This window comes from Brienomyrus brachyistius, chromosome 1 (genome assembly GCF_023856365.1).
Source record: "Brienomyrus brachyistius isolate T26 chromosome 1, BBRACH_0.4, whole genome shotgun sequence".
In the NCBI taxonomy this organism is placed as follows: Eukaryota; Metazoa; Chordata; class Actinopteri; order Osteoglossiformes; family Mormyridae; genus Brienomyrus; species Brienomyrus brachyistius.
This window is the reverse complement of record NC_064533.1, coordinates 26,930,397-26,951,586: the sequence shown is the minus strand read 5'-3', so window position 1 is coordinate 26,951,586 and position 21,190 is coordinate 26,930,397. Positions and strand designations below refer to the sequence as shown.

The 21,190-nt window shown below is 43.9% G+C and overlaps 1 protein-coding gene across 3 annotated transcripts in view; it reads right to left on the bottom strand.

The window, feature by feature from the left end:
* The window catches only part of szt2 (SZT2 subunit of KICSTOR complex), a 63,289-nt gene that overhangs the window by 18,113 nt on the left and 23,986 nt on the right, over positions 1-21,190 (bottom strand). For all 3 annotated transcript variants that reach the window (XM_049008223.1, XM_049008240.1, XM_049008232.1), the window contains 30 exons: positions 19,920-20,187; positions 18,316-18,490; positions 17,751-17,843; positions 16,960-17,038; positions 16,194-16,475; positions 15,529-15,667; positions 14,719-14,835; positions 14,276-14,345; positions 13,761-13,946; positions 12,502-12,780; positions 11,967-12,213; positions 11,484-11,558; positions 10,932-11,070; positions 10,430-10,559; positions 10,217-10,337; positions 9,559-9,711; positions 9,040-9,142; positions 8,838-8,955; positions 8,334-8,421; positions 7,918-8,036; positions 7,392-7,556; positions 6,994-7,078; positions 5,796-5,969; positions 5,096-5,296; positions 4,712-4,908; positions 3,639-3,805; positions 1,769-1,866; positions 1,164-1,296; positions 769-887; positions 456-577 (listed from right to left, as the gene is read on the bottom strand). In XM_049008223.1, the coding sequence (XP_048864180.1) occupies positions 456-577; positions 769-887; positions 1,164-1,296; positions 1,769-1,866; positions 3,639-3,805; positions 4,712-4,908; positions 5,096-5,296; positions 5,796-5,969; positions 6,994-7,078; positions 7,392-7,556; positions 7,918-8,036; positions 8,334-8,421; positions 8,838-8,955; positions 9,040-9,142; positions 9,559-9,711; positions 10,217-10,337; positions 10,430-10,559; positions 10,932-11,070; positions 11,484-11,558; positions 11,967-12,213; positions 12,502-12,780; positions 13,761-13,946; positions 14,276-14,345; positions 14,719-14,835; positions 15,529-15,667; positions 16,194-16,475; positions 16,960-17,038; positions 17,751-17,843; positions 18,316-18,490; positions 19,920-20,187 (4,442 nt within the window). The remainder of the gene's footprint in view (positions 1-455; positions 578-768; positions 888-1,163; positions 1,297-1,768; positions 1,867-3,638; positions 3,806-4,711; positions 4,909-5,095; positions 5,297-5,795; positions 5,970-6,993; positions 7,079-7,391; positions 7,557-7,917; positions 8,037-8,333; positions 8,422-8,837; positions 8,956-9,039; positions 9,143-9,558; positions 9,712-10,216; positions 10,338-10,429; positions 10,560-10,931; positions 11,071-11,483; positions 11,559-11,966; positions 12,214-12,501; positions 12,781-13,760; positions 13,947-14,275; positions 14,346-14,718; positions 14,836-15,528; positions 15,668-16,193; positions 16,476-16,959; positions 17,039-17,750; positions 17,844-18,315; positions 18,491-19,919; positions 20,188-21,190) is intronic.

The following is a 21,190-nucleotide window of genomic DNA, read 5'->3' as shown; positions in this document are numbered from 1 at the left end:
AGTCAAAAATTACATGGGTGTATTGGATGGTCACTGCTAATACTGTGGCGATTTCAGCAGAGGTTTTGAAATGGCTAAGCTGACCGACTTTGTCAGACATACTGGCATAATTTTACACCAACATGAAGATTATTTAAACATCATTTTCTTTGACTGCATAAGACTTTTGCAAAAGTACTATATAAATGTATAACCTTAAAAAAAAATTCCCCCTGGGATCAATAATGTATCTCATTCTTATCTTTTGAGACACCAATTTACCAAAGTGCATCACTGGACTGCAGGAGGAAACACACACAACACAGGGAGAACAAGAACCCATCAACACACCCATAGTTTTCTACTTTTAATTTAATATCCATTCCATTTTTTTAGACTCCGAATAATCCAGTTAACCCAACACAGCAGCCTTGGACAACACCGTAACCCCCCCAGGTCGAAACTCTCCCCCTCACCTTCTTGTCTGAGATGTAGACAATTAGGAACCTCTGTCTGGGTGCCACCCCCTTGCAGGTTTGCCCAGCGCAGAACCAGTCACTCTGCTCCAAGGCCTCAAAGCGCTGGAGACCCTTGTGGGCTATAGGAACCAGAGGAAGGAATCAAGGAGTCAGAGATGAAGAGAAAGTGCCGATACACAGCAAAAGCTATGTACTCGCGACAAAGTGACTTATGCCGTAATATCTGATAACATCAGTTTAATGGAAAATCAAGTAGATTTAATACTACAACCTCAATAATAATTTGACATCAAGTTATGCGTTAGCATACCTTGCTCTGTGCTGCATCGCCATTGATGGAAGTTCCGTCCAATGAGAATAAAATGCTTGGAGGTCGATGGGGGTTTACCGGGGTGATGGGTGACAGGCACAAATGTGTCACTGTGAGGACTTGTAGACAAAAAAATGTGTTAGAGTATGACTGATAAAACAGGTCTAGAAACAAAACATAATTCTGTAAAGCAATACCTTCTGCAGGCAGTAACGTTTGACAAATACATTATTTATTAGTCAGATTTCTTTTTCATTTTTAAAATAGTGGGGTGTTAACATTTCACGGAGATTTCACAATTATAAGAAACCATTCAATTTCCATTTTGCAAAATGAGTTGTATAAAAACAGCCACACACTGCGCGCTTTCTCAACACAAATGTGATGGGCCTCACCCTGTGGTTTCGAAGACCTTGACCACAGTGTCGCTGGCCAGCGAGCTGACGAGGTTCGCGATCTCCACCAGGAGAGATGGGAGCAAGAAGCAGGAGGCGATCTCAGCTGCGCACTGCTGGATGGAGGGGCACCCTGTTTATAAGAACCAGCCAGTAGGAAATGGTCACAGTGGGTTAGAAGGCTGTGCCCATGAGCGTCAAATCCCACTACGACACAGTTATGACATCATTAGGTTCTCATGACCATAATATATCGGTTTCCGGTATTTGTTTTAATTAATTTCAAGAAAAATTCAAATTATACAACGTCATTCTCTAAAATGTCCATTTCAGGGTTAGGGTTTAGGTTAGGGTTAGTAGTTAATCAGTTTTATTGTAATATCATTTAAATCTAGAATAAAAAAAGTATTCAATCAAATCCAGAGGAATAGCAGAAAGATTACAAAACTAACAATAAAAAAACTATTTGCAAGAAATATACGTTGTATTATGTATAGTTTAATTATTTTTTTACTTTGGGTTACATGTAATAAAGTTGAATTTGATCTCAAAATGTAAAATGCAAATATAACCCCCTAAATATCATCTAGGAGGGAGTCACTCACCCAGCCTGCCCATGAAAGTAACCCAGGGTTGGTAGGTGCTCAGGTAGACAGGGTGCAGCACCCCCGTCTCCCCCTCCTCCAGCTGGCTCGTGTGCCTCCTGCAGGAATACACATGTCAGTACACCCCACACAGCCCCTAACCCAAACCCCTCCTCTCGGTACGCCCCCACAGCCCCTAACCCAAACCTCTCCTCTCGGTACACCCCACACAGCCCCTAACCCAAACCTCTCCTCTCGGTACGCCCCACACAGCCCCTAACCCAAACCCCTCCTCTCGGTACACCCCCCACAGCCCCTAACCCAAACCCCTCCTCTCGGTACACCCCCCACAGCCCCTAACCCAAACCTCTCCTCTCGGTACGCCCCACACAGCCCCTAACCCAAACCCCTCCTCTCGGTACGCCCCCACAGCCCCTAACCCAAACCTCTCCTCTCGGTAAGCCCATACAGCCCCTAACCCAAACCCCTCCTCTCGGTACGCCCCACACAGCCCCTAACCCAAACCCCTCCTCTCGGTACGCCCCCACAGCCCCTAACCCCAACCTCTCCTCTCGGTACGCCCCACATAGCCCCTAACCCAAACCCCTCCTCTCGGTACACCCCCCACAGCCCCTAACCCAAACCTCTCCTCTCGGTAAGCCCCACACAGCCCCTAACCCAAACCCCTCCTCTCGGTACGCCCCACACAGCCCCTAACCCAAACCTCTCCTCTCGGTAAGCCCCACACAGCCCCTAACCCAAACCCCTCCTCTCGGTACACCCCACACAGCCCCTAACCCAAACCTCTCCTCTCGGTAAGCCCCACACAGCCCCTAACCCAAACCCCTCCTCTCGGTACGCCCCACACAGCCCCTAACCCAAACCCCTCCTCTCGGTACGCCCCACACAGCCCCTAACCCAAACCCCTCCTCTCGGTAAGCCCCACACAGCCCCTAACCCAAACCCCTCCTCTCGGTACGCCCCACACAGCCCCTAACCCAAACCTCTCCTCTCGGTAAGCCCATACAGCCCCTAACCCAAACCCCTCCTCTCGGTACGCCCCACACAGCCCCTAACCCAAACCCCTCCTCTTGGTACGCCCCACACAGCCCCTAACCCAAACCCCTCCTCTCGGTACGCCCCCACAGCCCCTAACCCCAACCTCTCCTCTCGGTACGCCCCCACAGCCCCTAACCCCAACCTCTCCTCTCGGTACGCCCCACACAGCCCCTAACCCAAACCTCTCCTCTCGGTAAGCCCATACAGCCCCTAACCCAAACCCCTCCTCTCGGTACGCCCCACACAGCCCCTAACCCAAACCCCTCCTCTCGGTACGCCCCCACAGCCCCTAACCCCAACCTCTCCTCTCGGTAAGCCCATACAGCCCCTAACCCAAACCTCTCCTCTCGGTACGCCCCACACAGCCCCTAACCCAAACCCCTCCTCTCGGTACGCCCCACACAGCCCCTAACCCAAACCCCTCCTCTCGGTACGCCCCCACAGCCCCTAACCCCAACCTCTCCTCTCGGTACGCCCCCACAGCCCCTAACCCCAACCTCTCCTCTCGGTACGCCCCACATAGCCCCTAACCCAAACCCCTCCTCTCGGTACGCCCCACACAGTCCCTAACCCAAACCCCTCCTCTCGGTACGCCCCACACAGTCCTTAACCCAAACCCCTGCTCTCAGTGTATCAAAATGGCACCAACACATAAAAGGCTGTCTTACCATTGAGCAGTTTTTCAGCTGATTAGCAGTAGCTAACAGTGTTTATTTCTTATTATGGCAAGAAAGAAGTTATTCAGAAACAACCAAATCCTCCACTGTTCTATTTTATTCAGGTTTGCTTATCATGAGTGATTCAGTCTTCCAGGCTCTAGGAGGCGCCAAACCTTTGGGCATGCTCCATGTCAGTAGCCACTATCTTCTCCTGGCTCCACTGCTGCTTGACAGTCTCGGTTTTGTGTCTCCGCCTGGCAGCTCGGCTGTCCTCCCCCCGCTCCTGCACGATGTCATCCGTGGTCTTGGGGCTGCCTAGTTCTGCTGGGTCTGGCTTGCTCTGTGGAGGAGTAGGGGCACAGCTGGTCAACCCTGAAATCTTCTCTATGTTTGTTTTTGAACCTTGTACCAGATCATCCTAAACATTAAATAACACTGTGTCCAGAACTCTCCAAGCAACCTCTCCAAATTGTGTAGTGCAGTTGCTTATAAAATAATATCATTTAATATCCCAGCATTAGTATTTGTTTTAATCATACGGCTTTCATTAAAGATATATCGTCACTGTCTGTTGATCACTTTTTAACAATTTTTTTTTTTACTATAGATGGAATACAGCCATCCTCTTCTATCTACTGACACCGTTTGACATCTAATTTATGAACATCTGTTTTAATGATCGTCATTTGTATGTATTACTTTATATTGCAAATTTTAACAATGATAGTTGGATAGCTGGCTTAGTAACATTATATTCACAATTAGTGGTAACAAAGTGAGATTAGTCTGTATCTTGTAGATGCGGACAGAGTCCCTGCCAACAATTCAGTCCATTTAAAACATAAAACTGTTCAATGACTGTTATGTAAAGATAGGTTTCTATTAGAGGTGCTAAGGGCATCTCTAGAACAATGTAATATTGTTTTAATTTTATTTTGGAAAGTAGTTTGAGAAAACGCATTTTTAATGGATTTGTGGAAATACATGTTTGTGTATCAAACAACGACGATACAGACATCTAAGAATTACAATCATTCTCCAATGGTTGATAACTTCTTCATTTTTAAGGAGAATTATTTCATGAAATTTTGTATATGTAAATGTTAGGGTTATCCCAAAACATTACAGACAATCAAAGATTTACTTGATAGAATGTTCCGTATCGTGTCTTTATAAGGAAAAAAAATGGCTGAATATCAGCTGATCCATGTTGAGCATAACATACACTGATCACTACGACACTCACCAATATTTCCCAAAAGCTTCTGCGTGTGGTTTTACTGGTGGGTGTGGTGGATTCTGGGGTACTAGTGCCAGTGATTGGCGTGGTTCCAGGGGCCGGGGTCAGAGTAATTGGTGCGGGGCTATTTTTAATAACCTGGCAATCAAGCTGCTGAGGAAAGTCCTTCTTTTCTTTACTGCCAGACTGAGAATTCAGAAGGCCTAGAATGGCGAAAGCCAGAGTGATCAGAAAATTGGTTAGTTGTCCAGTTTAAGAAATGTTCTTTCTACTGTTAATAAGTAGATGACCATATTGGTGCTGAGTAATTAAATCAAAATAGTCTGAGATAATAAAATAAGGTTTAGTTTTCTATCTGACTGAGAAGTCAAGAGGTTTCTTGGTCCTTACTAGCAGAGCTTTCAATAGGACTCTGTGGCACAGTCATGGCAAACGAACACGCCTCCATGCAAAGGGGATTGGGCAACACCCTCAGCTCCATTATGACATCACAGAGGGCGTGGCGGAGAGCTCCCTGCAGTTTGTCAGCCAGCTGGAGGGAGCTGATGTTCCCTTGCTCCCATATGTCAAAGCGAACACGAATCGGTGGTTCTGTCAAAGAGAGATCCGTGCTTAATACCAACCTAATCATGTACATAGATAATGTTCACTCTCTCTGGTAAACCTGGAAAGACACTGATCAAACTCAAATGTCAAAAATACTATTCAAAATAATTTCAAGTTCTTAAGAAACTTTGTAATGGATCTCAAATACATTAATTTAGTAATAGGGTTAAAACATTTTGAACAAAACTGAACAAAATTTTAACAACAGTCTAAACAGTCTAGTCTCATCCAGGAGTACAGTATTTTTTTCTGACAGCTGGGATTAAACTAGATTTAATTTGACTGGAAATAAACTAATTACATTTTCTGTGCACTCGAGGAAAATTAAAAACAAATGTTCAGAAAAGAAAATTAAGAATATCTTATCTGTACTTTCAGAATTTACCTCAGAAATCAATGCTGCTTAAGAATACTTCATTTTGCCCAAAAGAAAAGCCTATGAATTTAACATTTACATAACATTTTAGTCTCAACATGGCCCTACCTGTTTGTTCACTTTGGGAATCAATTTTAACAACCGTAGTGAGGGTCTCAAATATATCAGGGTCAAGTGTGATTGTAGAGATATCCTGTTGTGCAGGTTCACAGCCATTCTGGGCTGGCACCTGCAGGGGGCAGCCCTGAGCATCCACAAAAGATAAGGCAATACAGGCGATTCCTACAAAGCACAAAGTAAATAAAAAAGGTTGTTTTATTGGGTATTTTCACTCTGATTAATCGAAAAATTGAAGTTTATTCATGGAAAAAGAGGGGAGAAACATGTTACCATGAAAGTCTGAAGTTAAATAATTCCTCATTTATTACCCTCTGCTATCCAAACACTGCATGTGACCTCAGTGGTAGAAAGTTACCAGAAAATTACGGGAAAATTACAAACAGCAAATCAAAACCGAAAGTCAAATGGCTCCAAGATGACTAGAAACCATTTTTCCACCAGTGATGCCAATGGACTTTCTACAGCCAGCAAAGAAATATAAATATTGTCCCTCAGGCCCAGTCCAATCAATTTTATCAATTTTTCCAGATTAACTAACATATTTCGTTTTCTCTGGCCTGTAGAGATTCTCGGGGCAGTTTATAAGGATGTAAAACATAGCAATGAATTTAAAGATTAGCATTAAGGATGCATCAACAAAGATGTTTTTCAAACCAAGTATGAGTATTGATAGTGATATCAAGTAGGTCTAGGCGAGTGGTAAAAGAAAAAAAAAGAAAAAAAATATTGTGATACATGATAAAATAAATATCCCTCCCCCAACACACACACACAGGTATACAGTACTAATGCTGATAGGTAAACTGGTTGTGTCATCTCATAAGCCATATTAACAAACACACACACACTTATGTATTTGTTAGATAAATAAACTATTTCCTTCTCTGTTTATCTATTTGTTTATACATTCATTTATTAATTTGTCTATTTATTTATCTATCTATCTTTTAATTTGTTCATTCATTTGGCTTGGGGGAAAAATAATGAAAACATGACAGAACGATATATGGATAACCATCACTGACACTTGCTGACCGGGACAGGTGCTGTAACACTCTCTGTAATATCAGCCTTGGTATCGACGCATGCCTAACCACTATCTATTCAAATCGCCATGCTCTGATGAAGGAAACAAGGAAAGGAACCTGATTTCTCCCAAATGATTTCATAAATGTGGGTTTATTACCTTTTCCACCTGTACCCTGCCCCCCAGGCTTGTTATAGAGGTAGATATCAGAGTCAGGCAATCCGCTGTTCAAATTAAAGTGGTGCTGGGAAATACAGACAAAGAGAAAGTTGAGTATAGTTGGGTAGGTATTATGGTACTATACTAGGTACTATAGTAGGTACTATAGTAGCTAGAACCAATCTGAAATCTGATAAATAACAGGAATTAACCTAACAAAATATAGCTAAACAAACTTCTTTAACAGAACAGGGTTTCATATTGTCTTGCAAAGCCCTTTACTAATTAATTGATAGGTTTTCAGTAGCTTAAAAAGTTGCCGTAACTAGTTCCACGCCAATAATTAGAAATATCATTTTAACCTTTGAGAAATCTTATGAAGTGGCACCCAGGGCTACCTTGAAGTGGTGCTCCATATTGCTGTCAGTGTACTTGGGGATGTGCAGGAAGATGAGCAGGTTCTGCCGCAGGTAGTGAGACACCGCCTGGACCCAGGGCAGGGTGTACTGAGGCAGTGTGAACTCCATCACTTCCGTAGCCGGAGACCCGGGAGGCTGGATGAACTGGGAGAGGAACAAGCCAAACGGGTCAGCCGGGACCCCTCTGAGATTTCCCCTCAATTTACAGCACGTTACACAACACAGCCAAACCGGAGTTCAGTCTGGGGGGGGGGCGCATTTAATTTCCATCAGGTGCCATTGATCTATGTGACAACAATGGACCCAACAATTAAAGCTAAATAAAGCATGTTTCAGACAAGCAATTAAATTGAAATATAACAAACCATCTTCAAAATCAAAATCGTTTACTTCATACATACAAGGAATTTACTTTCGAGTGTCGTGCATAACAATCATAGACAATATTATAAAATTATGTACATATTTAGAGTATAACATTTAGTTAAAAATATCGACAAAGCACCTCAACATCATCTGGGGTTAGCTTGCAGTTGCGCACGAGCATGACAGTGATGATATCCAGTGTAGCTTCATCAAGTCGCTTACGTAACACCTTGACTAGCTCATCTGTGATCTCCGGACCTGAGCGTAAGGAAGGAGAACGTCATGATTTCTCTAATTGATGTAAAACATCTCATTACCCCAGAGTACCTGTTAGTGATTAACTTAGATAAACAATCACTGTAAAGTGACTAAAGTGAGTGGGCAAGATAGCTACCAGAACATTCACTAAATTCACAAAAAAACATTCAAAAATCTAGTGAATATCCTTAGTTTTTAATGTTAATTTAGATTATTGGATTATAGATATTGGAGATTATTGGAATATTGGAGCTTGAGGTTCACTCCAGGGAAGCTGCGATTCAGGGAGGATCTCACCAGCCTGACCAACACCATGAACCAGCAGCAGGATGTGCTTGTCCACCTGGCCCACGGGGCGAGAACCTTCCAGAGAGGAATGCGAGCCCTGAAGGACAGAGAAAAAAGCTCAACATTCGAGTAGAAATCGCTATCATGTATGAAAAACTGGTTTAGACAATGCTATTAAATTAGGTGTGGGGAACCCGACCCGTGGAGGGTCGGTGTGGGGGAAGGTTTTTGGGATGACCTCTCAGCCAGCCAATAAGAATGGCTCCCCACGGCTGCTTTATTATTGGCCGATTGAGAGGTTATCGCAAAAACTAGAACCCACACCAGCTCTCCATGGATGATATTGAATAAACAGTCACATATAAAATTTAATGAAAGCTGTGTTATTAAAAACTGACTGACCAGTAAGCCTTCATATCCACTGAAATAGATCCAATTTCCCGCCAGCACTGATGAATCTCCAAAAACAATAAATGTTTTGAATACTCATGTTTAAATATAAAAACGTGTTACCATGAGTTCTTCTGAGCAGATGGGTTCCTGGCTGCGGGCGAGTCCCACAGAACGGGACACATGCAGGGGATTGGCCTCCAAGTCGGAGAACTTTCCACTCTGTGGAGTCTCAGAAAGCCTGGATGCGAGGAAGGGGACCAGGGCTTAGATCAGATCAGGAGCGCCAAGCCCGACAGAAGGTGACAGGAGCCGGGGGCCTTACCGGAGGTAGAAGACTGACTTGGTGGAGCGTTCCTGGTAGACGAACATGTTCTTCCTGTTGACCACGGAGAAGCCGCTGAGCACCGAGCGAAGGGCTTGGATCGCTGAAAAAGAGGGAGGAGAAGCCTGCTGAAGAGAGAGCCAACAGAGCAGCAGCGCCTCATCGAAGCTCACTGAGGAAGCTGGCAGAACATAAGCACCAGCCAATTCATCCATCCATCCATCCATCCATCCATCCATCCATCCATCCAGTTTAATCATTATAGAGCTGTGACAAACCTGGAGCCTTGAAGATTCCAGTCCATCACAGGACACACACACACACACACACACACACACACACACACACACACACACACACACTTAAATCACTCACTCCAGACAACTCAGAGACAACAAATGGCATGTTTTTGATCAGTGTTAGTAACCCGAAACAGAACGGGAACATGTCAGACCCACAAACAGTGAACGAGCCTGGAAATGAAGCTCATAAAACGTATTGGTAAATGAATGCACCCACCCCTAGAAACGCCCATGTTGGGCCCCATCTTGAGCCGGGGGTGGATGAGGATAACGGTGCTCCACACCACATCGCAGGCGAAGTACCCGGGGATGAACTGCATGGTCGCGGCCAGATAATTCCTGGGCTGGTAGGTCTCCTCGGTGGAGTAGTCTGCGACAAAAGGGGTGGCCACGTCAACACAGCACCAAACGCCTCCAACTACTGAGACGCTGATTGTTTCAAGAAGCTAACAGATCTATTAGCCAATCTCTTTATCCAAGGCACTTATCATACTGCAAATAAAAAATAATAAATAAAATACATAATAGGTTTATATGGCTCAATATATATTCTTTTTATTCGTTTTCATTTGCACTATGACCAGAGAGAACAGTATTCCACCTCAGTGCATTACCCAAGGGCAATTCTAGGGTTTGTTCCCTAGGGGGGCTGAAGAAACAGGATAGCCCACTGAAGAAATACTGGACACCAAGGGTAATTTTGCCCGGGGGGGCTCAATAAAATTTTTAAAATGAGCTCAGACAAAAAAAACAGGGGCTTATGAACTGTTTACGGTATGACGCAAGCATCACATATCTGAAGCCGATTTCACTGCTGCGGTTCAAATAAAACATCTTGAATTGCATATAGAGTTAATCTAATTTCAGGATCTGACCGTCAGGATTGGCCGTCCTCTGCCTGTACATGGATTCATTCTTCCAGATGTCCTCCTCGCTCTCGGCCACCAGCAGCGAGTTACACGAATGGCTGTCATGAAGGTCCTGCAGCAGGAGACGCTGAAGGAAGCAGGGGACAGTCTGACTGGCCGGACGAAAGGAGAGGGATTGCAGGAAGTGGCGGTTGGTAGAAATAGAAAGTGCAGACATACCTGGTTGACAAGGCGACAGATCTCCCCAACCTTCCGCACAAGCGCTTGGTGCAGTTTTAGATACTCAGGCAATTTGGTATCATCCTTCTCTGAATCTCCAATCATTTCCTCATTGTTGCCATTTAAACTTCTAGAAGAACAAGGTAGAACCAAAGAGAGAAAATACATTAATCTTCTATGCTGCTTCTCCTACACAGGACCACAGGGGTCCAGAAATTATCCCAGAAACAATGGAAGCAAGGCAGGGAATTAAAAGGACACCTATGGTCAAATTGTGGAAACTCCATTAGACCATGGCGTATTTCTGGAAAATGGGGGAAAAGCAGAGAACCCAAAGGAAATCCCACAGTGACATAGGCAGAACACGCAAACTCCACACACATAGAGTCAGGAGGGGGGAATCAAGCCTTCAAGAGGTGTAAGTCACTGCCACCCTCCTTGAACAATCAATGAATGACCGTTTGATTTGTAGAGCTGCACGCTCAGGCTGTGTCGGATGTACCTGGAGTGGGAGAACACCACCACTTTGTCCTGGCAGATCTTGACTATCAGCCAGAAGTCAGGCATGATGGGACACTGGGGCTCCTGCTCGTCCATGGTAGGACCTTCACATTCCGAATCACTGCTACCCCCGTCATAGCCTGCAGGAGGACAGAGTCGGGCACACAGGTACGATACAAAGGAGTCATGCAGAACTCAGTCAAAATCGTGGATCTGGAGCTCAAATGACCTGGTAGCCTTTAGCTACCACAAGCGACCACTTGCATAGCTTGGTGCTGACAAATTTTACTGCTGCCAATTTGCATAACATGATTATATAATTTTTGTATTTTCTCCAGTAAAAATATCAAGAGGTGGGCCAGACTTAATAACAATTAAAAAACCAGCTGAGACCCTCAGTCCAAGAGGTTATTACAAAAAAAAAAAAAAAAACTCGGATTTGACATCTGCATTTTGACACACTGCATTCCTGACTAGTGAAATTCAAGTTAAATCGGTTCATCAAATCAACAGCTTCAGATAAAATAAAAAAGACCAATAATGTGATCCGTACCCAGCATATCAGAATCCAGGCTGCCCTGACTGGACACAACACTCTGCACCCGACTTGGTCTGAGTTTGCAGCTACCTAAAAAAATATATATGCATCAATCTTAAAGGTTAAGATTTACAGAGGGATAGTTCACCTGAAAAGATAAACACTTAAAACACACTGTAGTAATAAAGACATTATCTGACAGTTAAAAAAAAACATATTGACTGTAAGACACATTTGCGTAATGGAATTGAAAGAGAAAAAACAGATTAAAATGTGATTTAGCGACAAAGGCCTTTGACACGTGGGGCATACAGGGGAATCCTGACATATAAAGTGAAAACGTGCGAGAGAAAGGTAACTTAGCTTTCCATCAGAAGACCGTGATTATGCTGCACCCACTCATGTCCAGATACACTCCACTCACACATTGAAAACAACCCGTCACATGATACCCACGACAATGGCGCGACATCCTTTACTGAAATGCTGGAAACTCACTGTGGGTGGCAGACTGCATGGACTCCGTCAGGCTGACGGCAGAGGGGGTCTTGGGGGGTGAAACATGCCCCGAGGAGCCCTCCACACTGCCGCTGGGCTGGAGCTGCAAAGCTCCACCCCGGGGTCTCTCTCCAGCCCCACCACCACCGGCTGAGCTCTGCGCTTTGGCCTCGTCTCGATCCAGAGTGGAGTTTGGCATCTCCGAAGCCGACACGCATTCCGCTTCAAACCCAGGGCCTACGGCATCCTAAACACAATGGAGGACAGAACGCACGCTTGTTATTTTATTCTTATTACATAAAAACATAACATAACGACTGCAAGAACAAAACAGACACTGTATTACAATTATTTTTGCAGAAACTTTTATACAAAGAGAACAGGGTCAGTCAGTTCTTAGAGTCATTGGGGGTTAAGAGCCTTGAAATCACTGTCAATCCTAGGATTTGAACCGGCGACCTTCCAGTCGGAAACACCCACTGAGTCGCATATCACCCTCCACTTTGCAAACGAGACATAATCAGATGAAGCTAACCGCAGTGTTCGGCTCCATTTTCTCCATCTCTGCTTGCTTATCAAGGCTCTTGGCAGCTGAAGGATGACCGGAAAGCAGCCTGGTAGAATCTTCCGGTTCTCCACAGTGGCTGGCGTGTTCTGGGGCCTTGTCCGCCACTTCCTGAGCATCAGGGACACACTTGGGCGCGCTGTTCACGGCTTTCAGCGTTTGGGAATGCAGGCGGCTCACTGACACGTAGTAAAAGTTATCCAGATTCTCGTTTAAAAGGTAGCCTGTGAGGGACATCCTTCGGAATTCCTAGCCAGAAGACAGAAACCATCAAAATGAGTTGTGAGCACGTTCTAGCTAATACTATTGGGCATTACGGATGTGACATTTAGACTCATACTGACAAACAAAATCAGATTAGCTTAGTATCAGTCAATTTGTATAGACAAATCCTCAAAATTAAATTGAGCAATTTACATATTAGATATACATAGTATATTATCAGCGTAATGGATGTGGCATTGGCTTTTATAGACTACAGATTTTCTACAGACTGTGAATTTTAAAGGCATGTGCAACATGAGATTTGAATGAAAAAAAAGTACATATTTGAAAATATCTGCTTTTGGATGTCGCATTTTTACATTATGGATGTGACCAGTCCTTCACAGATTATGGAAACCACATACATGCATGGTTAATCTGTGTATATATTGAAACAGTAATTAAGAAAAAAAACTAACTATGAAATATGACATGTAGAAATAAGTGAACATTTTAAAAACAGTGCAGAGTGGTGGCTCTGAAGGTAAGGGTCTGTGCTGGCAATCGGCAGGCTGCCAATTTGAGTCCCATGAATGCCAGGAGTGCTTCTACTTCCTTGGGCCCTTGAGCAAGGCCCTTAACCTGCAACTGCTTCGTCTTGCATGTGACGTTAATCTAAATCCAGCTCTGCTTGCAGTTCCTCCAACTTATAAGGAAAATCTGGGGGGGGTTTGTGGCAGGATTGGCACTCCAGACACTGGAAAAAAAACTTCACACTGGTGCATTTGGACTAGTGTGGTGCTGAGATATCATCTGCAGCTGCATCAACAGCTGCTCTCTCCTGAGGTGGTTTTGTCATGTGTCGCGTGTGGCAATGCGCTGCATCAGCATGTGCTCCTTACCTTACCTCTCTCTCCTTGTGCACACGATTTTTTTTTCCATGCTAAAGGTTGACCTTACACTAGGACAAAAAAAAACGAATAAAAACAACTTAGCGAGGACCAAGCTTGTCAAGTTTTCCCTACCTCCTTAAAGTTCTCGAGGGACTGCTCAGGGCCAAAGACAAACTGCAGGGGCACCTCCTGGGAGAGGCATTGGGGCCGGTCATCTGAGCGACATATGTGTTCCGCCACCTTCTGCAGAACTACCGTGGTGATCGCCCCCGAGTGCCGCAAGGCAGAAACGATCTCATCCTCCAAGAGCCAACGGATCTACGCAGGAGAAGAAGAACCAAATGATGGGAACTGAGGCCTGATTGTCCACCTCAGAGATCCAACAAACACGGGTTGGATCATACATCTCTATGGATAGAAATGCATGTAGCAGAAATATTCTTTTTGATGTAATAACCATGTTTATTTTGAACCAGTTAGAGATATATCACACTGGCATGATGGCTGATGATTGCTGCATCTATGCACTACCTCTCATTAAATCCTTCTCAAAAGTGGCTGTTAACACACACACCCCCCTTGGAATTCACTCCAAGCACATTCACTGCTGCGTCTTGAACATACTGCATGCGAAAATCCCCATTCACCTCGTCCATGGTGGCCAAGACGGCCATCTTGTGGGGAACCGGGAGTTTGGCCAAAGGATCCCCTGAAACCCTGCAGAGAACAAGATTCATCACATGCCCTCTATACTGCCCTCCAATGGCAAAACACAGTAACTACACTGACACTGAAACAGAGGTTTAAGAGAGAGCTTTTTGCCTCTCTACCCATATGTGCAGTAGGTAGGTAAAGGATCATGTAGGAATAACTATCAAACTGAGCACAGGCTGAGAGACCCAATTTCAGCCTGAACTCAGTTTAGATAAAATATGCAGTTACAGTGTTTTGCCTATGTATGGCAGTATACTGGAAAAATAAGTGAGCCATTCTTCAACATGATTCACTCTGATTTACTCATCTGTTCCAGACATGGTTGGCATCTATGAGTGATTCCTCAACCCTTAATGTGATTAAGGATGAAACTAACCCATCCATTCCAACCCCATTAAGACCATCCAGAGTCCTCATCAGTTCTTCGTCGGAGTGGTAGGAGGAGGGCTGGGCGGGAGATCGGTTCAGGGAGACGCTGCTCTCTGAGGCGTACCTGCAAATACACATCAACTCAGCTGCAGATCCGAAATCATTACATCTGTCTAGATGCGTTTGTCCCTTATTCTTTTTTTAGTGCGTCAAATTATTCTCATTTATGAGATTCTCAAGTATTTTCATTTATACTTGTCCGTTTTATGCCTAGTCTGTTTCTTTGTCCAGTTACAGGGTAAGTTTGATAACTAGATGCTGTTGTAACAACAATAAAAAGGAGTCCCTGGATGGTGTTTTTAAAATTTTAAGATAATCCATTAAATACTATTTGAGTGTTGGGGGGTGGGCACTGGTAGGAGGTGGTGTTTGTCGTACACAATGGTAAGTTTTTGTTCAATTCTTGTGATTTTTCTTTAACAAAAATTTGAACACAGAAAAAAAAAATATTTTTAAGTTATGCTGATCAAGTGTCTGAAGCTGCTGTTCTTTCTATCTCTTTGCAGCACGACTTCCAGTTTTGGTGCAATAAGTGTCAAATTTGATCGGTTCCATGTCTTCACCCTTACAATGTGTCTGCAAAGGTTACAAAAGATCTGGTAAATACTTTGAGTTCTGCTGATGGAATCATGCTAACGGAATAAATGTCTGCAGCAGCAGACTAGTCCCAAAACCATATGCATTACCCATCCAGGAAATACAGTAAATGTTCGATCAAAAATACAGCATCGACAAAGGCCAGTTTCTGCATACTTACCTATTATGGTGAAACTCGGATGACATGACCTCGAGGTCTAGGGGCAGGGTCAGGACAAAGACGTCCAATGTGACCGATAAGTCGTTCAGATCCACTGACTGGAGCGACTCAGCATTCTCCAGGCAGGAAATGACCTCCCCTGCAACATGAAAACATGTCAGTGTTTCCACACACATCCAGAGGTGGATCAGTGTAACTGCTCACACTTGGCATGTTTACCTGGGCATTCACTGTAAGCTCAGCCTACGCCTAGTTGACATTGTAAGCTCAGCACTTATGCCTATATTGCTTTGGATGGAAGCATCTGCTAAATATGTGAATATAATGCATGGTTTGATATTCCGTGGCATCTGATAAACAATCCTCTTTACATTCGGTGTTTCACCTGTTTTTTTTTATTTAGAAGCAATGAAACTTGTCAATCGGAGGTAGCAGTAAAATTCTCTGAGCTTCTATGAATTTTTACTGACTACTGATTAGTGGAATGCCGTTACATTGAAAAGCAATCAATCGAGCATTTAATAATGACGGCAAAAAAAGTCACAGGTGAGACAGAACCATCTTGCAGGTCACTGCTTTGAGATCCCTAGGTTACAGAAGACACATGGAGGTATTAACACTAATACCAAGCTCAGCACCATCATGGCAGGGAAGCAGCATCTCACCCAGACAGGTGGGCAGTGTCTCTATAGGCATGGAGCCATGGGAGCTCTTCAGGTTGATGGAGCAGGTGAGGTGGATGAAGAGTGGGGGCAACTCCGGCTGCGGCCCCTCCGCCTCCAGCAGGGAGTCCCCGTCCAGGATGCTGAAGGAGTCGTCTTCCTGGTTAACCGTGTTTGAGTCCGATACGGAGTCGTTGTCCGGGAAACGCCTGTCAACCTGCTCTCTGTACTCCACCTCCATGTCTGTGTCGCTCTCGGTGACGATGCAGCATCCGGACACGTTCTCTGCCGGACACGATGACAGCGGGCATGGCAAGACACGCTGATCACCACACAGTCCAAGAAAACACACCTCTACAAAACGCATTTTTACATACATCTTATACTGGATTGATAAGCACCAGCCACTTTACACTGCACATTCCGGACCGATATTCAAGTGTATTTCAAATGCAAATACATTTTACATACATTTATTTTTTCTTTACTATTTTTTCCTTTAATATTTTTATCCATGGTAGATATACGTTTTATATGCTTGTCTATTGTCCTGTTATTTTTTGTTTAATTTTCTTTTTTTTTTTCTGTAGCACGTGGAAGCGTGGACAAACTAAAAATTTCATCGTGTGACATGGGGCACTCAAATGGCGGAATCCAATGCACATCTGGACAATGCCAAACCATGCGAGTGTGGCTGCCGATAAGGCCTCGGGGTGAAATAACGGAGTACCCCAGGTTTAGCCACTCCGGCATCAAGTCAATCCCTCACCATCCTCAGTCGCTAGTTCAGCCTCCGAGACCTCGACCTCCTCGCTGGGCCTCCTCTCCTCCTCTTGGTCTGAGTCTTCCTGAAAAAGCCAACACCACAGGAACAGTCAGTCTTCAGGTCCTGTCAGCAGGTAGGGGTGTCCGCAGGAACGTACATAAACATATAGGAACCAGTGGTGGACAAAGCCCTCAGTCTTCATATTTAACTCTAGCCCCAGATTTGATTAAATACTTTTGCTTATTACAGAAATAACAGGTAATATAACAACGCTGATTAACAACCCCAGAGGCAAAATCGACAAACTATAAAGTTGTATAATCTCCCAATCCAACTAATTTCAACTCATTTATGATTTTTAAAAATCAGAGAAAACTGAGTTACAGTGATGGTTCATGAGAATGATCCCCTTTGTATTAACTGCACATTAATTCAATGCGTAAATTCAATGCATAAATAGGGATTCAACATATAAATATTTACGATTGTAAGTTTTAATATTAGGTGGAATTAATCAGTGATTAATTTTTTTAATCAATTCAAAGCCCTACTATCTATCTAGTAAAAAAACGTCATCCGACTTTCACAAAGGGCTGGGGGCCCAAGCACTGCTCTGTCTTCCTTTGGAGCTCATGTATTTGTGCATAACATGTTCAACATGTTAGCGGCCAGTAAAATACTTGGGTTTGTACCGGAACAGACTATGAAGACAAATATCCTTATAGGGCAATAAAGGAAGTCTGTCAATCAGTCAGTCAGTGAGTCTGTCATGTACAATAAAGGGCTACACTCACCTCTCTCTTTGCTGAAGGTGGGCAGTAAAAGAAGTAATGGGGGTTCGAAGGAACCATCTTGAAGTAGCGAGCACCGATTTCCAGAAATTTGTCCTGTCAGTCAATGACACAGGACACTGTATTTTCACCCCAAAAGCCAAACTAAATCCAACAGTTTGCAAACGCCTCTAAAATGGTTTGTCTCATGCAAAAGTTTTACTATAAAACCTAAAGTGCCTGAAATCTCTCCTTACCCCCTCCTTACTCCGTACTGCCACAATGAACGTACAATGCTGCTTCTGTTACCAGCACTGCAATGCTGAGTGCATATTACAGGCACAAATGCCATTTCCATGACAGACATTTTGCACTGTACTTACAGAGGTACATTTTTCGCACATATGTCTTATTTATTCTTTAAATGTATTACTTTTATGTTTATTAATGTTAATTCTTTATACATTTCTTACTTGTGTTATCCTTCTATATTTATTTCTTATACTTTGTTTCCTCTTTGTGACACTGGACAAAGAAATTTCCCTTCTACAAGGATCAATAAAATTCTCTCTTAATCTTGTGCTGTTACCTGTATAATTTTGTGCAAGTTGGGATACATCTCACAGTTCTGCTGCTCCTGTAACAGAGACAGAGGGAATTCTGGGTAGATCCTGTAGATTTTAGGTGCTTCGGTTGCCAGGGGCGATGTGGGAGCTGAGGGCTTCCCCCTTGACTCAGCCTCACTGACGTCTTCCGTGTCCACGCTGTGAGAACAAAGGACACCGGGTCAGCATCGATCTGTGTGGCCGGAAAGGCTTAAGTGCATTATGCAAAAAACCATATGGTGCAAGTCTGACCAAAGACCAGAAAACCTGCACATTTAAAAAGACCATGAGGGAACATAAGGATCGACGGGGCTTGAGGGCATACTGTGTGGCTCAGCGGGTTAGGACATTAGGTTGGTTTGAATCCTGTGGTTCTTAAACCCCAACTGTTCCGGGGACTGGCTGATCTGGCTTTCTCACTTATATATCACTATCATCAAGATCAAAGATCATAAATATTTCATTGTCAATTCGCATTTTATGTGCAAGACATACATGAGAACTGGAATGCCGTTTCTCGGCAATTAGAACTGGAAAGTTTAATCTAGATTACAAAATTATAGACATTCTATACGAAAAGACAGATAAAACAGAGGACAAACTGACAAGGCAAGAGACAGAGTGCAAATGGTAACAATATACAAGTCAGTTGCGCAAATGATAACAGTATATAAGGCAAATGTGCAAATGGTGAACAATAGAGTGCAAATGGGTGCAATCATACAACTCAAATTCAAAGCGGAAAGGTATGAATGTAAACAGTTACAGATAAAAGTGTCTGCCAAATAAATAAATGTGTAGTTTGCTTAATATGTAAATGCCAGGAAAATTCACACAGAAACATGGGAAATAAAATCTGTAATTCAGCTGTTTTACTACCAGGTTGATAAGGGGACCAAAACGGCAAAGCATGATTAGCTTTGGAGAAAACAAGAACCTGGCAAACCTGCATGGGGTCATGGGTCTGCTTTGGGGAAGTGAAGGGAGCTAGCAGGCTAGGGTTTAGTTTTATGGGGCAAAGACCTTCATTTGGCACGCAATAAAGACCCGTGGGTTAAAAGTGAACGAGAACGATATCAGACCATCAGCCCGAGTAGCAGATGAGCTATATGCAAACTCAAGGTTGGGAGACAGGGAGCTTAAACAAAGCCAGACTGAGTAGGATCGTTAAATACTCTGCATCTGGAAAATACGTAACTGCAAGAAAGTGAGATATAATGCAAGACTGAGATCACAGTGCTGACTGCCACCATGAGAAATACCAGATGAAGAATATCTAAAATCATTACCAAATTAATTTAAATGTCGACTTCTGTTATCGCGTACACTGGCATTAAAACAGGGGTGGGGCCACTGGGTTACTGGTCTCAGGTGAAATCTGATTGGCCCCTGGAATGCCCCTTCCCCTGTCACTCACCAATTCAAAACATATCATTGGCTAATAAGGTTAGTGCCTCTGTATGAATTATAGCCCCTCTTATGCCCACCCCCACACCTTAACCGGCTCATCTGCTTTAAAATAAATGGTAAAATGAGAGTAAAACACAAATGGACAGATAACATTTGAGAGGGACCGGCTGGCTCGTACCTGGAGGAGGACGCCAGCGGCGGTCTCTCAGTCCCCCCCTCGTCCTCTGCGTCCCCAATGGTGAACGTGGCCGAGGTTCGGTTGAGACCCAGGACCCCTGCCCTGACTGGCTTGTCATGCTGCTCCCGGAAGAGATGGACATGTCCACAGAGCGTCTGCAGGAAAGAGGTGATGTCGATCTCCTGCAGGGACTCCTCGCAGTAGTCCATCGCCGTGAGGACGTCCTGGGAATTGATGGGGTGCGACTGCTGCAGGCTGTGGTACACTCCTGAAGGGGGTGCAAAACCATCATCGTAACAGGGCAGGAGAAAAATACTCTCCAGTGTAATCATCAGTCATCAAATACGCCAACATGCTTATTCCCTTGAGTTTTGTATTGACCATTGGTTAGACCCAAGGTCTCAATGCACTGGCCTGCAAGACGACCCATTCCATGTTTTTAATTGATTATTAAATCTGGCCCAAAGACTGATCTTTTTGGTGTCCTACTTGAGCTGAACACCTCCTATGCTAGCTAGTATCTCCTAGGTTATTTCAGGTTGAGACCCTTGGTTTAGACCACAACCTTGTGCTTTGTTACTGCATCCCCATCCCAGTGTCTGTAGTTTCATGATGTACTTCAGTGACTTTAGTTACTATCTTCACTGTGCCCAGTTCTGTAGCCATTTGCTGCTACACTGAGCGGCCTGCTGACCTGTGTCATCCTTTTGGAAAAGTATAAGCAGTTATATAAACAGATGGAAGATAGATCGAGAGATGGATAGTGAGATCTTTAACCCTCTCGGGTCGACGGCATCATTGGCGATGCCGTGTATCTTTCTCATGCATTTCAGTTCATAACTCGCAGAAATCTTATTGTAGAAACATGAAAAACACTGACTAAATCCGGAATGTCTTCTTTTCAAAACATCCATTGTCTGAAGTATTAAAGTTTTTAAAATTAGGTTAAATTAGGCAAAAAAGTAAACCATGTCACCTTACTTTGTTTTACCTGCATCGGGGAGTGTAGTGCTGCCCTCACCTGAAGATCGCTATTCACATTCTAAATGGGCACATTACCGCGTATTGAAATCGCATTTGCATGATAATTTGATGAACGACGCAATGGTGAAACGCGATCTAGATACATCCCCATCAGGACCATAAAAGGTGAGGGGGGGGGAGGCGGGGGGCAGGTGTAAATGGCTCATGCATACATGTGAAAGTTACTTATTTATTTATCCAACTGAATGTTGTAACTACACCATTTAGTCACGTTCATGTAGCCAAGA